The 15,306-nt window shown below is 46.4% G+C and overlaps 1 protein-coding gene across 1 annotated transcript in view; it reads left to right on the forward strand.

The window, feature by feature from the left end:
• The first annotated feature begins 11,229 nt into the window (after nucleotides 1–11,229).
• The window catches only part of ACVR2B (activin A receptor type 2B), a 122,305-nt gene continuing 118,228 nt past the window's right edge, over nucleotides 11,230–15,306 (forward strand). The window contains exon 1 of the mRNA XM_033165203.1: nucleotides 11,230–11,376. Within this exon, the coding sequence (XP_033021094.1) occupies nucleotides 11,325–11,376 (52 nt within the window). The 5' untranslated portion in view covers nucleotides 11,230–11,324. The remainder of the gene's footprint in view (nucleotides 11,377–15,306) is intronic.

Genomic DNA, 15,306 nt, shown 5'->3' on the forward strand with positions numbered 1-15,306 from the left:
CCTTTCCCGCAAATTCATTTTAAGCAGCTCATATTAAAAAAAACAACGCATTAAAGCACGCAGAATAATAAACATAACTGCGCGAGAACTACCAGTGCCCGTGGGAAAATTCAAAATATTGGATTATAAAGCACAATAATGTTCGTTTCACATATTCTTCATACAAACGAGCAAATCTTGTTAGTTACCCCAGAAATGCAAAGGCGGCGACTGCGAAGGATAATTTGAGAGATGGAGATAAAGTGCGTGTGAGGAGGTGGAGGAGGGAATGGATAAACGACGCCTCCTGCTTGCCTGCCATTCAATTTGGCAATGAACACGGTTTAATATTTTAACTGCTGTAATGGTCTACAGAGCTGAGGAAAAATGCATTAATTACTATGGGAGATCTCTCTCCTCCCCCCACCCCTGTACAAAGAATCTAATTAAGAAGGGAAAAATTAAAAACAGGGAGAAGTAGATGGTGCCATTAAAGATGTAGGACTTTGAATAGCTTCTAGACTTGAAGGATGTTGCTGCCTCAGAGATGGGCAATCCACAAGTCTCCAGAGGAGACACTGAAACGGTGCCCCATGCCAGATGAGTGGGCTCTCTCTTCACCCCAATTTTTCCCAGGCTCTGCAGTTTTCAATTCCCCCAAATGGCTCCTTCCTTTTCACCACAACACCCAGCCGATCACATCCCTCCAGCAATCTCAGCTCTCTTCCCTGGGCCCTCTTATTGAGTCCTCAGGACCACATTTCCCAAACCTTGTCAGGGAGCTCAGCTCACACATCCAGCCCACTGGAGTCTTTGACAAGCTATTCGGACAACCACAGGTGTTTTCCTGCTGCCTGCCATAAATGTAGCGCGTACACACATCTCTAGCTAGGCAGGGATGCAAAGAGAAAACAGAGAGACCAGGAAGGGCCACATCTCAGAAGCCGATGGGAAAACGAAACACATTGCAGCCTCTCAGATGTCATATCTAGGAACATACCAGTAGTTGCCTTATTCCGAGTCGGGGCATTGCTCCCCTTAGCTCAGTAGTGTCTACACCAACTGGCAGCAGCTCCCTGGGGTATCAGACAGGGGTCTCTTCCAGCCCTGTGGGGATATGCTGGGTATTGAACCTGCAGCTTTCTGCATGCGAAGCAGGAGATCTACCACTGAGCTATGGCACTTCCAGGGCAATGATGATGATGATGATGATTTTATTTATATGCCGCTCATCTGACTAGGTTTCCCTAACCACTCTGGGCGGCTCCCAGCAAAAAATAAAAACGCCATAAAACATCAAACGTTATAAACTTCCCTATACAGGGCTGCCTTCAGGTGTCTTCATGCAGATAACTCAAGTCGTCTAAAGGTTGCATAGTTATTTATCAACTTGAGATCTGACAGGAGGGTGTTCCACAGGGCGGGTGCCACTACCGAGAAGGCCCTCTGCCTGGTTCCCTGCAGCTTGACTTCTCTCAGTGAGGGAGCCGCCAGAAGGCCCTCGGAGCTGGACCTCAGTATCTAGGCTGGACAATGGGGGTTGGAGACGCTCCTTCAGGTATACAGCGCCGTTTAGTAGATAAGTTTACTAATTGTTGTTTTTACTACATCTACGTAAATGGCCACACTTAAACATTATGCAAACGTCAAACCCAAATAAAGTCAGTGCTGAGGTATAGATGTAACTGAGCCAGCCACGTTTGGCTGTTCAGGTGCCTTCACCCTGGTGTGAGATTGTGCGAGTGGACTTTGTCTGATTTTGACACAAGAGCAGCCACCAAGAACACAAAGAGGGCACAGATTTGCACGCGCTAATTCATATGTATAGGTGCACATTTAGAAATAATTACTAACGTTTAAATAGAACTACGAGACACCTCCCCAAAGAACGCAATGAACTGGTGGCCTGTTTGCATACTCAAGTCTGCTGCCCAGCTGCTAACTGTTGATGAGCATCTAAGACCCCTGCTCTCCTTTCTTATTCACTTGATTCCATTTATGCATCCCACAAAATATCTTGAAGCAATTCCACAAGAAAAAACACTAATAATACCGATAATAATAATAATAATAATAATAATAATAATAATAATAATAATAATAATTTATTACTTATACCCCACCCATCCGGCCAGGCCTCCCCAGCCACTCTGGGCGGCTTCCAACAGAATATTAAAAACACGATAAAGGGCCATTCCATGAAAAATGAGCCAGATAAGAATGCTACATGAGCGCTGGACTTTGGTGAGGAAGATTCCAAACGTGCAGTCTAACCATTTTTTTGAAAGCTAAAGACAAAAGAAGTTTATTTTATTGACCTTCTTTTCAAAAGTCCACCCACGTAGTCTTCACAGAAGTGTTCAAGTTAAAAGTTTTCTGATGATTGTCCCACCCGTGACAGCATTTTTTCCTTAATTTTGTATCGTTAAATTTCTTAAACTTAATTCCTGATTGCATAGTTGTAACCAATAAACATTGATTTAAACAGATATGCTGAGTTTATCATTGATTCACCTCCCAACTCACAGAGTTTTTTCCATAAATCAAACTTATCTCAAGCTCCATGTCCTTTTTTTGTCCCACCCGTGACAACACTTTTAACATTTAATAAAATTGTCAAAAATATCCATATAAATAATAAAAAATTAGTAAAATGTTCAGTATCTTATTAAGAACATAGTTTAAATTTTGGTTGTTAATTTTTATGTATATTTACATTGTTACACATGTGTGAATACCAAAAAACATGGTCAAAGTGTCCCACCCGTGACAATGAAATGGCCCTAAAACATCAAACATTAAAAACTTCCCTAAACAGGGCTGCCTTCAGATGTCTTCTAAAAGTCAGATAGTTGCTTATTTCCTTGACATCTGATGGGAGGGTGTTCCACAGGGTGGGCGCCACCACCAAGAAGGCCCTCTGCAATTCCATGTATACAAACAATTCCAAATCCAGTATAGATATAGACTGGGATCTCCACTTAAAAGGTTTCCGTGTGGGTTTTTTTAATCTTTAAAGTAGACTTGGCAGTACACTTTATCCTTAAAGTAGACATGCAGCTCTTGCATTTCACCTCTCTCTATGCTAAGGAGCATCCATCAAAACACACTGGCTACTTCCTGACATTTTACACAGCTCCATTTTTTCTCCTTCTCCACCTTGCACCTTTATCTTATCTTAGGTCGGAGGGCTGCAGGTTACCTGTGCAGAGAGAATCCTCTTTGTCCCACTCAGAGAATTCTTCCCCCATAGAAGTGAAGCACCATTCAAGAGCCCTTTTTACAATCCTTAATGACTGTTTCCTCTCCCTCCCTAAGCAAACATTCGCTCTTGGGGAATGCCAGCTCCAACTGCCACATCTCATTATTAAAAATCTTTTAAATATACATTAATGAGCAATATCTTTCTTTCCTCCTTTCTCCGCCCCCCTAATCAGATAGAAACTAAAAAGAAGAAGAAATAAACCAATCTGGATTCTTCTGAACAATGCCACAGAGTTTTAGCGCTTCCTTTGGTGGTCGTCCTGAACTGCTTACACAAATGTCACAGGTTGGAACACACCTGATGCACATTTTATTTGCAGACCTCTCAAAGCGCTTGCTCTTTGGGGAGCTCAAAGTGTCCAGTCCAAGATACAATCTCACCAGTTATCCTTTCATCAACCAGCCTACAAGTTTGTGTGTGTGTGTGTAGAACCCTATCCCCCCCATCCTATTGTGGAAAGAAGTAATCCTTAGATAGGTGTGAGACAGAGGAAGCCGGTCCTTGGTGACTTGTGACACTGATTAAATATTGGGGGAGACTCAAGTATCAAAGGAGATCTGTCTGGGCTTTTGCAATTTATACTTGCTCTTTATCTGCCCCCCAAGTGTGAAATTTTTCAGGTCCTTCTCAAAGTGATGGGGACCTTTTTTATTGCTCTACCAAGAAAGACTTTGTTTCTCTGACTGCCTCTGAAGCAGACAATTGGGTACAGACTACAGTTAACTGGTGATCTGTGATTTTCATGTGAATTGTATATATTTGCAGTGTGCTGACTTTTTCGGGCCAGTTAAAGCCACACAGGATGCCTGCCTTATGTAAGGTCAGAGTTATTCCCATCTAGAGTATTTGACATATTGTCTGTTTCGGGGGTGGTGGACTTCTTGCTGCCATTTTTAGTTTGATGATTTGCGTTTTAATGGTTGAAATGTTGCTACTTTTACATTTGTAAGCTGCTTTGAGCAACTCATCTGCAGAAGGGAAAAGCAAGGTATAGTTTTTCTTAAATAAATGACTGTAACATTTCCGTCATATAAATATTAGCTTCCCCCTCTTTAAAAAACAAAACAAAACAAAATTCAATATTACCAGGCAAAGTGATTGGATTTCGTTGTGTTTCAAAGCAAGGATGTGTTTATTTTTCCTGCCTTGGTGATGAAACTGGGTGGGAATCTACAGATACAGAGCAACTTTGGTTCCTGTTGATCACTGGCTTTGAGGCCAAAAGAAATGTGGCAGAGATCCTTGACTGGGGCTCTTGACAACATTTCCTTTGATTAAAAGCAGATTTGGGCAGGGAGTCTGGGCTGGGGAGGCTTTTTAACTCCTTCCCTTCCTGCCATTTCCCTGATAGATTTTCCTTCTGTTTCCCAAGCTGTTTTAGCCACAGAGGGGAAGAAATAAAAGTATAATGTGTTGGGGTTTGTTTTTTGTTTTTTAAAAAAAACAGCTGTAAAAAACGGTATCTGTTTCAAGTGGTTTTTAATTGATGTCTTCTTAGTGGACATGCTTTTTTAAAAATGCTTTGTACTAACTGAACCATGTGATTGCTGCTTATTTTTATGTTAGAAACTGAGATACGAAAGCTAGGAGCTAAATGGCACCTTAAACCTAGGTTATGGGTGCCGCAATGGAGTGTTTAGGTGTGCTTTATAACAAGAATACAAAGCTGAAAATGAATGAACTGCAGCTTAAGTCTTATGTTCATTTTTCACATGGTCTAGTCCTCACCTTAAGACTGCAAAAAAAAGCCTACTTCCCCTGCCTGCCCCCCTAATATTCTTATGAGGGTCCTTTCTCCAGTCTTCAGAGAGTGGCTGGAAGTGGGGAGACAGAAAAAGGTCCTCTTTTCCTTCCAGCAGTGGCAGTTATAATCTGAAATCTTAGGCGCAGTATTGTGCCCAGAGCTTGCATTAATGAAATTCCCCGTCGCAAAATGCGCCTAGAACAATGGGAGTTTCGGATGCTGAGGAGTACCTCTGGTGGGGGTCACCTAGTGCTCCTTCTAGGGTGGTTTGTCTACTTTTGGTCTCCACCCTGCACTCAGCTCTCACCTGTGGCTCCTGGAAGCTGTCAGCACATGACAGTGACCACACTCCAGGAATGGCTTTGACTGGCCGGTTAAACCAGTTAAAGGTAGCTGATGGGACTCAAACCCTCAGTGAGTTAGGGACTTCCTCTACATGTGAAGACAGGCTCAGGCAGATTGAGCGAACGAGACCAATAGTGGGTCCATCAGTCAAGAAGACAGTTTCTGCAGGTGCTGTAGAGGGAAGTGAGCGGCAGATGGGGCTCATCCACATGGGAAGGGAGCCCGTCTGGGAGAAGGAAGACACTGATCCTAAACCTCTGCTGCTTTTTGGGATACCTTCAGGAGAAGAAAAGTCTAAGGAGTCAGTAAACCCTACACAAATCCAGGGTGGAGTCAGTTGGAAGGAGGCGTGTGCAAGACTCCTGCAGTGCGAAACGTCTTGCTCTGCTTTCCTTTGGACCACATCAGTGAGGTCTGGGCAGCCCAGGGCCTCCATGTACACTGTCCAGGCTTGTGCCCTGGGGAGGTCGCTTGGGTGCTGCTAACGCAGCAGTTTGATTTCACCTCCGGAGGCACACTCCATTGTTTCTTGAAACAGATGGATTCCAAGAACAACAGACATACCCTGCCGTTTTTTCAACATGGAACCCAAGGCCACCGTCATGTGCCACCCAAGAGATTCTCCCAACTAGGCACCAACCAGACCCTGGCCTGCTTAGCTTTGGCAAAGAAGTAGTGCTCACATGGGCCTTTGCATCGTACCTTTGGGAAATTTTCAGTGCCGGGTTGAATGCTCGGCATCCGCAGGTATGGTTGGTAGAGAACCTCTGGAGAGCCACACTGCCCAGCAGTGTGTTGAGGGATGCCTCCAGATTGTCCCTATTTTGCAGAAAGGGTTCAAGGGATTCAGCAAATTAAGGTTTCCGACATTAAAATGGATTACAGTGCTCTGCTACCTTATAATGGTTCTCAAACTTGGGACTCCAGCTGATGTTGGACTACAACTCCCATCAACCCTTATCACTGGCCCTGCTAGCTAGGCACGATGGGAGTTGTAGTCCAACAACAGCTGGAAACCCAAGTTTGAGAAACACTGTGAGCACAGCCATTTAAAAATAATAATCAGACTTACCGTATTCACTGGAATGTAATGTGCACACCTTTTTTGGCCAAATTACAATGTGAAAATTAGGGTGTGCATTAGATTTGATGGCACCAGCAAATACCTTTTTGGTTTCAAGGTTTTGAAAGCTGAGGTGTGCATTAGATTCGATGGCACATTAGATTCGCGTAAGTATGGTAATAATCAGACTTTTTGCAGTTAGGAAAGTGATAGGCAATTGCGCCAAAAGGTGTGGGATGGATAAATGATTAATCATAAGAGGCGTAAACAACCTACAAGCATATCCGGAAGAATGCAGGGCTGAGATTCATTGTCGTACAGCCACCGCACAAACAAATCGGAAAAAATGCTCCATGAAGACCAGATATAATCTAACCTCCACGTAAGCTTTTCAGCAAGAATGAATGCTCAAGGATGAACGATCAAGAAAAGGTCATATGGGTGTGGCTTGACGTAGGCAGCAGCCTATGTTCAAGGTATATAATACCCAAGTCCAAACATGTGAGAATCTCACAAACACCTCTCCCTCTCTGAGGCAAGAAATATACAACCATGATAAATTAAACAATTTGCTGCCCTTTTCCTGACATTCAGCATCAGCTGCTGGAGGTGTTTGCCTCACTCAGCCAGCAGCCCACACCCCTTCTTTTTACACCAGCACCACTGCATTATAACCAACCAAGTGTTCTCCGCTTTCAGAAAGACGCCCTCAGTGGCTGTTCCACAACTGTGGACCTCTTCTCTTCCCGAACAGGCATCAGACCCTGAACCTAGATCAGGGCAGCCAAACTTCTTGTGCCAAGTGGGCTGCAGGAGTCCTTCAACACAGAACCCAGGGTCTTGTCGTGAGGGGGAGGGAGCGAGGCCAAAATCTGATGGCCCCCCACCACTGCCTTCTCAAAGCCAGCTAAGCGAGGGTCCTGGAGCTCTCTAACCTCATTCCCAAAACTGGGAAAGTGCTAACTAGGCTTTGAGAAGGAGGCAGGAGGACTCTAGGACCTTTTCAGAGCCCTCACACCTCCTTCCCCAAGCCCAGCACCTTGCTTACTTGGCTTCTGGAAGGCAGAGCGAGGGCTGCAGGGAATGTGTGTGTCAAATGTTGCTTAGGTCCACAAAAAAGGGCTTGAGGGCCACATGCGGCCCTCGGGCTGTGCGTTGGACCACCCTGACCTAGATGCTTCCTAGAAGAGCCTTCAGACTTTTGAATTTGAGCTGGGCATCCTTCAAGAGCCGGGGTGAAGCAGGCAAACATGGAATCATTCTAGATAGATAGATATTTATTACGGCCATTGGCCCATCACGCACAATTTTTCAACCAACATATGACATACAACATATGTATACTTAGCCTTTCTACTTAGAACTTCGAAGGGACTTTAAAGTAACAGACTAAGCAATAAAATTTACAACATAAAACATCACCCCTATTTATAAAATTATAAAACTATAAAAACTATAAAAAATTATAAAAACATCAATTAAAGTAACACATAATTACATCCTGAGTCATGATTTAAGAGGAATGTCCAATCCGCCCAGAAGTCCGTTTTTCTTCTTTTGGGATAGGACGGTGATCAGAAATCTGGCAACCGTAAGTGATCTTGGAGGGTCTTCATCATTCAGTAGGTATCTCAGTTTGGCTTCGTTCGAGTCATCGGCAATTCCCTTTAAATATGGAGCAAGAAACTTACTCCTGGACGATGAGTGAAGAGCACAATCAAAGATTATGTGGAATCGTTCTAAATTCAACTGGATGTTTCGTTTCTGTTCCATGCTTCGTTTTATTTGTTGCTACCAACTTTGAGAAGAGTGGAGGTGCACAGGGGCAAGCTGCAAGTTATACACAGGTGCTTGTGTTAAAGGAGGCACGACTTTTGAAAACAATAAAACAGCCTCAGGAAGATAAGAAGGTAGGAAGATTCCTGCAGACCAGTGGACCATCTACTCCAGCACCCTGTTCTCACACAGTGGCCAACCAGATGGCTGTGGGAAACCAGCAAGCTAGCAGAACTCTCCTGCAATTTGCAGTTACTAGTATTAAGAGGAAGGCTTCCTCAGACTGTGGAGACAGAGCATAGCTGGTAGCCACTGATGGATAGCCTTATCTTCCATGCATTTGCCTAATCCTCTTTCAAAGCCATCTAACTTGGTGGTCATCATTGCCTCTTGTGGGAGAGAATTCCAAAGTTTAACTATTTGTTGTCCTTTCTTTTGCCTACCTCAAATCTTGCAGACATTCAAGCTCCATTGAATACTACTGTTACAGTATTATTGGAGAGGGCTGAAAACCTAATCTCTGTCCGCTTTCCTCACACCATGCATAATTTTTATACACCTCATCATTTTTTCTAAGCAAAGTTGCTCCTTCCCTATCGATCCAGCTGCATTTTCTTTCTGTGTGGTGCCAGATGCCTGTTTCTAAGGATAGGCATGCAACTTGGATGAGAAGGAGATGGAATAAACAATCTGGAGCTGGGAAAAGGTCTGGCGGGGAAGGGTGAAGTACCATCCGCTAGAAACTGCCTCCTCCCAGGGCAACGTTTTATTTTATTTTTGAAGCCGGAGCTTCATTATATATGTTTGCCAGGTCAAATGTAATTTGCCTGTTACTAAATGGCACAGAACTTCAGCTTAAGGGCAGTAGTGGAAATGAGCTTTCTGATAGAGAGGAGAGATCTTACCAAAAGAAAAATCACCTGGTTTCTGAACAAAAAAAAATTGATAATTTTTCGCACATACCCTGCAAAGGCTAACGGTGAGGAAATAAGATGCCCTTGGGTTGTATGCTTGAACATACACGATTGGAAAGGATGGTCTTTTCTAGGTTTCCCAGAATGCATTATCAAAGGCCTCCGGGGCATATCTCTCCCTCACCTCCCTGCGTTCATTAATACAGTCCACACCCTGCCTTATCAATGCCAAAGCTCCTGTAGATTAAATCATCCGGCCTGCACCCAATTTACACTCAATTTAGCATTCTGTCAGGGGCCAGTCCAGGGGCCTTCACCAGGAGGGTACCAGGGAATATTCAGGATTTGGGTTCACGCCTTACATTTTGAGACAAGGGCGGCCTCGCATTAGGTCAACTCCAAGCAATTCTTATAAGCGCACCATTCCAAACGTCAAAGCGTGCGCGCAACAACAAACGCGTGCCAGCACTCGTGTGCACGACACTCAAGTAAGCGGCTCCGAGGGTCGTTCTGGCCTCGCAGGGGCAAATCCCGGATTGCTTCTCTTCGTTACATGGGAATCAGTTACCTGAAGACCGAGTCGCGCGCAGGAGAGGGGGAAACACACTCGCTCGAGCTTCGCGCGCTGCCTGACAAGCCGGTCTCCTTCGCCTCCCACCCTTGCCTCTCCTCCCGAGCCCTGCCCCCTCGGTGCGCCTTGACAAACAGGCGCCCTCCCCCAGTCATCGGCTAAGCATCCTCCAAGACCCTTCCTTGGTCCCGCCTCTCTCCCCCCCCCCGATTCCCTCCCCTTCTCTCTCTTTGTATCAAACATCCGGGTTTCCCCTAGCTGGCTCCTTGTGTGCGTGTGCGCGCGTGTCTGTGTACATACACATACTGTATACCTAGATCCATCTCTCATAATTCTCATATTATATATATATATGCATGCATGCACACAAACACTCCCCCGCCCATCATCTCTCCAATTCAGATCCCCCCCCATTGCAGAAGCCATTTTGGAATCGACTCAGGGTTTTGTTTTGTTTTCTGCGAGCAGGGAGGGAGGGAAGGGGTAATGTATATATGCGCGTGTGTGAGTGTGTGTGCGCGCACCGGCAGGCGGGCGCGCGCCTCTGTACATGGCAACTGCAGCGCCAACCTCCTCTCCCCCACCACCACCTCCTCCTCCTCCTCCTGCTCCGGCTGTGGCGCGCGCGCTGCCAGCCCCCTTCCCCGAGCGCCAAAGCCAACGAGCGATGCCTCAGAGCGGACCTCGCTACCCGCCAGTCCTCAGCGCCCCTAGCAGAAGCGGCGGTGCCAGCAGAAGCGGCGGCGGCGGCGGCTCCTCTCCTCGCTCTCTCGGCACCACCGATAACCACAGCCCCGCCACAGCCGGCTCCTCCGCTCTCCCTTCGTCTCCTTGCGCGGCAGCGGAGTCTCTCTTTTGCTCGGTGGCTTCTCATTGCAAAGTTTGCTCCGGTGCCGCTGCTACCGCCTCCTCGCTCTTTCCCTCTGAGAGAGGTGGCCGGACTTGGGCTGTGCGCTCTTCTCTCTCGCGCGCGCTTGCGCCTCTGCGAGGGGAGATTTCCTTGAATTTTCTTCTTTAAAAACAAAAAGAGAGAGGACAATTCCGCGAAGGAGAGGGGGTCTCTCTCGGTCTCTCTCCTGTTCATGTCGTGCCCCCTCCCCCTCCTTGGATGTCTTATCGGCCCCCCTGCTGGTACTGCTGAAAAAAAGGCCGGCGAGGGCTTCTTGGGGAGAGGTCGCCGAGGGAAGCCTTGCGCGCCTGCCTGGCTCTCCGAGCAGCGCCACAACCGCCACCCCACGGTCGCTCCGGCGAGGAAACTCTTGGCCAGCTTTATTTCGGGGTTGGCCCTGGTGGGGGACGCCTGTAGCCCTGCGCCCCCGAACCGGACAGGAGCAGAAGCCACCTGTCTGGAGGATTTTCTCTCGTTTTGAATCGTCTCTCTTTCTCTCGGACTTCGGATACGTTGTTGGAAACTGTGAAGGATTTAATCTCCGGTGTCGTTGTGTTGTTGTTTTTTTTAAATTATTGTCGTTCTTAAGAAGGAGCCTTTTCTATTTTTATTTTTAAAAAAAGCCTATATCTATATCTTATCTATTTTTAAAGAAAAGATCCCATCTTTCTCTCCCCCCCCCCCCGTATCCCGTTCATTTCTTCTCGCCCCTCATTTTACGCGCTCCCTCCTCCTTGCTGAGGAGGAGTAAACAATAGCCACGAGGAGAAAAAGGAATATGATGGTTTCGTGGTTAACTTTCGCCTTCCTGTGGGGGACTTTCTGCACACGTAAGTAACGAAAAAGTTTGGGGTGGGCACTTCGATTTTGTCCCTACCCCCTTAAAAAAATTAAAAGGCTTGCAAACATTAATGGCGTTTAAAGGAACAAATACACAGGAAGCGTTTATTTTTTAAAAACACGTGAAGTGGGGGAAACATAAGAGTTAATCCTGTTAGGCTTTAAAAAGGGGGGGGAGAACGACAAAACTTTGCATTTGGTGGCAATCGTGTGGTGTTTTGGTGTTTTTTCTCTTTTGCTTTCTAGCCTCTCCTTCCTTTCTCTCGCCGCGTGTTTTAATTGCAAGTCGCGAAGGAGGGGTCTTTTGCTCAGCTTGATATTGATCAGAAAGGTGGATAATTATTGTTATCATTTTTTAAAAGGGTGCTTGCTGAAATGCTCGGTGTCTGGAGGCGTGCATTTGGAAACAAATATAATAGTTGACATCAGTTGGAAAAGGAGGCATTTGGGGCGGAGAATAAAACGTGCCGAGTTTTCCCTTCGCCTCGAGTGCCATGTGTGTTTTCACCCCGGGGAAATTTTTTTCTCCCTGGGTGAAAACACACATACACACGACACTCCAGGCCTTGGATTTTTACTATTTCTCTATAGTCTTGTGGTCTCTTTTCCCCGTTTGATTTTAAACTTGATCCCTTTAAAGCCTCCTTTCCCACACCCCATTAGCTTTCCTCTTGTTTCGGAAGTTCCCTTGGGGTAGATTTTAAAAGGCACCTTTGAATATTGTGCTTTAACAGGTTTGAAAGGCTGCCCACGTTTAAATCCAACCCCCTTTCTCACCTGCCTCTTCGTGAAATGTTGTGATTCCTCAAGGTTTCGGGGGCTGCCTTTTTGCAAAGATGGTTTATATTATTCTTGCTGTGATTGTGTTAGTGTACTGCAAAAAAGGGGTGAGCCTCCTTTTTAAACTAACTGCAAAACACCAGGAGGTAAGTTAATTGAATTTTGGAGAGGGTGGGGACGAGAGAACATATTGTACCGCCCCTCTCGTGTTTGCCCCCTTTGTGATACTTTAAACTTTCGCTTTTATCTGGTAGCCGTTTTTTTATTATTTAAACCCTGCCTACTACTAGCATGTCACGATGAAAGTTACAAATGTAAACAATCGGAGGAAGAAGTGAGGAGAGGCTTGGAGGGCCTTTCCCCCCACTCAAGAGTGACTGTCCCAAAGGAATTTATTTATATTGCCTTGTGCTTGGCTCCTGGCTTTTTCTTTTCTTAAATTCTCTTGCTTTTGTTGGGTGCATGTGTGTGCGCGCAACTTCATTTACATTCGTGCCAGCCTGAGCGTTGTCTGGCTTCTTAATTACTTTTTTTACACTCCCCTCCCCCCCCCTCCGTGGGGGTGGGAGGTGAGGTGGAGAGAGCTCGGTTTAAAAAAGGGGAGCGCAAAGGGGGGACGGGAATGTGTATTGTAGTCCCGAGCAATGGATGTTTCGCAGCCCAGGGCTGCAACTTTTGTGCCAGACCCTCTCTCTTGTTATGGAAATGCAGCCTTATTGTGGCCACCACATTGATCCGCAGTAAATCTGCTTTTCTCTTCCCGCCTCCCATCCCCAGCCTTTCCTCTCCTGGAGGAGGGAGGAGGTGGTGATGATGGTGGTGGTGGGTTTCGAGGTGGCGAGGGAGGGAGGAGGGGGTTGCGCCCTTTTTCTTTTCTTCCTCTCCTTCCTCTCGGAGACATGGCTGGCTCCTCGCCTTGCTTTTGTTGTGCCTCCTTGTTTTGATGGCATTAGGAGGTGGGGGAGGGGTCTGGAGAGAGAGAGAGAGAGAAAATCTCGCCCCTGATTTTTTATTTTTTGGTGGTGGTGGTGGGGAGAGTGGTGGGGGGGGGGCTGGCTCTGTGGAGAAACGTGGACGGCGATTGCCGCCCCCATCGACGACAACGCAGCGCGCGCACAATACGCGCACACCCGCACCAATCTCGTGGCCACGGAATAATAACAGGCGCTGACGTAACTGCCCGGCCCCATAGCAAGCAGCATGGCGCGGAGGGATAGATTTGTATCTTTTAAAGCAGCAGTAGCAGCAGCTCGCATTCCCCTCTCCAGCCCCACTTTCCCACACTAGGACGCTTCCACCGCCAGCCCCATTCTTGCCAGCGTAAGGAAAGGGGGGCTAATTCGCACATCACGCGTTTGGTGGGGGCGACGGACCCGTAGCTTTTGCCCCCCCCCAACTTGTTTGCCTGCAGCACCTCCCTTGCTAGCTCCCTCCCTCCCCGCGTTGCTCTCTTTTTAAGGTTCCTCCTGTGTAGTAACTTGTCACGCTCTACACCAAGCATGGAGAAGAGTAGGCAATTTTTTTATTTTATTTTTGCTGCTCCGGGTCTATTGTATAATAAAGATCGCAGCAGCAGCAGCAGCAGCAAAGGCTTCTGGTTTTAAACCGGGTGTGTTGCAGCTGTTGTTCCCCATCTCTCTCTCTCTCTTTTTACACACCGCGTGCAGCCTGAAGATGAAGGGGACTCATTCAGACACCTCCTTTCTTCTCATTTGAGGTTGTGTTTAAATCATATCTAAGCAAAGTGAGAAAGAGAGAGAGAGAGAGGAGCGAAGAAGCCCTGCATTGGAACAGAACCGTCTCCCTCCCTCCCTACCCCTCCCATTTGCATTTAACCATTTTCTCCCTCTCGTTTTCCGAAAGACAATGATTCCCTGCCTTTGTGGGTTTGTTTTGGAATGTGCTGTGAAATCCTGGGGAGGGGTTAAAACCAGCAAAGTGGTGGCGGCGGCGGCGGCAGTGGCTGTTCCTTGGATGGTGTTCCTTTGTTCAGGGTACCTATTATATATTCACTGTCACAGGCTTCTCTCTTTCTCCCCGTTTTTTGTGTGCTGTATTGTAAACAGCGATAGCTCTTATTTCCCCCCCCCCTTCCCCCTGCCTGGTTCTCAAACACCCGCCCCACTCCTTCAATCAAACTGAAAGGGGAGAAGGAGGGTGCCTTTACACACACACACACACACACACACACACACACAATAAACGACAACCCCTGATATGTGGCAGTGATCAAAGCAACAACGCATCTGTCTAACAGGGTTGTGCATTTCCATAGATCTTTGTCCCCCTGTGTGAAGGGGTCCTTTTTCCACAGGAGCTCTCTGTGCAGTCAAGATATTTCTGGAAGGAGCAGGGTAGCTTTGGACAACAATGCTAGGGATGTGTGCTTATGTTTCTACTCACGAAATTCAGCCTGCTTGTAACCATACACCGCTCTGCTGGTTGGAAGCAGGGTTTTTGTATACAGGAGCAATTTTTAGACGATTTGTTTCTCCCTGCGTACGTATTTATTTCGTTTTCTTGTTAGCTGTAGTCCTGTGTGCTTATTTGCAGATAAGAGGGGTTGCGGCTCTACTGCTTTGTTGTTTAAAACATAACCGGGAATACAGTAGTACACAACACTTGCACTCCTAGCGGGGATCAAATTGAAAGTTGCCTTTTTAGCCTGCAATCCTGTACGCACTTACCTGGGAGTGAGTCCCGTTGACCTCGCCGTCCAAAACCACTTGGCGGTTTGCTTCGAGGGAATTGCTTTTATTGACTTTTAGGAAGTGTAATTTAAAAGGAAAAAAGGAATCGCGGGCTTCGTTTGTATTGTGAGAATCTTTCCAGGGTGGCCAGTTGAATCGGCGAGTGACGTACATCTGTTTTTATGAATGGCCTTGGCTGTCTCTTTTTTAATTAAAAAGTATGGTATATGTGTTTTTGATTTGGAACAGGCCTGCCTTCTAGCCCTCTAGAAGACGCAGTTAATAAAACTAAGCTGAAGCTGTTGGTACTGATGAAAACTCAGCACCAAAATTCTACTGTAGTTTGTCGGAAGATTAGGTGAATGGTGTATTTTTTTGTACTGTGAGAAAAAGAGTGGGCTATTTAAAAGCAGCTTGACCTCAGCTGCATGTGTTGGGGTGATTTCTAGT

The sequence above is a fragment of the Lacerta agilis genome, chromosome 12 (assembly GCF_009819535.1).
Source record: "Lacerta agilis isolate rLacAgi1 chromosome 12, rLacAgi1.pri, whole genome shotgun sequence".
In the NCBI taxonomy this organism is placed as follows: Eukaryota; Metazoa; Chordata; class Lepidosauria; order Squamata; family Lacertidae; genus Lacerta; species Lacerta agilis.